The 649-nt window shown below is 69.2% G+C and overlaps 1 protein-coding gene across 1 annotated transcript in view; it reads left to right on the top strand.

Annotated features, from left to right (window-relative positions):
• ptprb (protein tyrosine phosphatase receptor type b) overlaps window positions 1-649 on the top strand; it is a 12,471-nt gene that overhangs the window by 7,337 nt on the left and 4,485 nt on the right. Inside the window, exons 19-21 of the mRNA XM_019897458.1 lie at window positions 2-141; window positions 210-310; window positions 384-634. Coding sequence (XP_019753017.1) covers window positions 2-141; window positions 210-310; window positions 384-634 — 492 coding nt within the window. The remainder of the gene's footprint in view (window position 1; window positions 142-209; window positions 311-383; window positions 635-649) is intronic.

Genomic DNA, 649 nt, shown 5'->3' with positions numbered 1-649 from the left:
GGCTGGCGGGCGTCCTGAAAGTCCCGCCCGGCGCCGACGCGTGCGTGTTCACGGGCCTGCGGCCGGGAAGTCTGCACCGGCTGCAAGTCGTCAGCTGGAGTCGACGTTTGAGCAGCGACTCGTCCGTACTGGCCCGGACCGGTCAGTCTCGGTCGTCGGGAGGGCGACGGCGACGATGCGGCTTTTGATGCCTTCTTGCTTCTTCATAGCGCCCTCTCCCGTCAAGCGGCTGCGGATGGACAGTTCCGGACAAACGGACAAACTGACGAGCAGCTGGCAGCACGGCGACGGGCGGCGGAGCGCCTACCAGGTCGGCCCAAACGCCGCAAACCGAAAAGCACGCCTTTCAAATGTGAGACGCCGTCGGGTGTCGATGCCGTCAGGTGACCCTGTCGGACTCGTCGGGCGCCGTCGTGGCGGCCCGGACGCTGGGGGCGGAGCGCGGCGGTCACGTGTTCACGGGGCTCGCTCCCGGCAGGCTGTACCGCCTTGAGGTCGTCACGCGCAGCGGAGAGATGAGCAGCGGCGCCTCCACGCAGGCCCGCACGAGTAAGCGCCGGGGCGCCCGTCCGCCGTCAGACGCGCGCGCGCCGGCCGATGACAAATCCCCGGAAGCTTTTTCCTTTCAGCTCCGGCCCCGCCCACCCAC

This window comes from Hippocampus comes, unplaced genomic scaffold (genome assembly GCF_001891065.2).
Source record: "Hippocampus comes isolate QL1 unplaced genomic scaffold, H_comes_QL1_v1.1 scaffold81, whole genome shotgun sequence".
In the NCBI taxonomy this organism is placed as follows: domain Eukaryota; kingdom Metazoa; phylum Chordata; class Actinopteri; order Syngnathiformes; family Syngnathidae; genus Hippocampus; species Hippocampus comes.
This window is presented reverse-complemented; position numbering and strand designations above follow the sequence as displayed.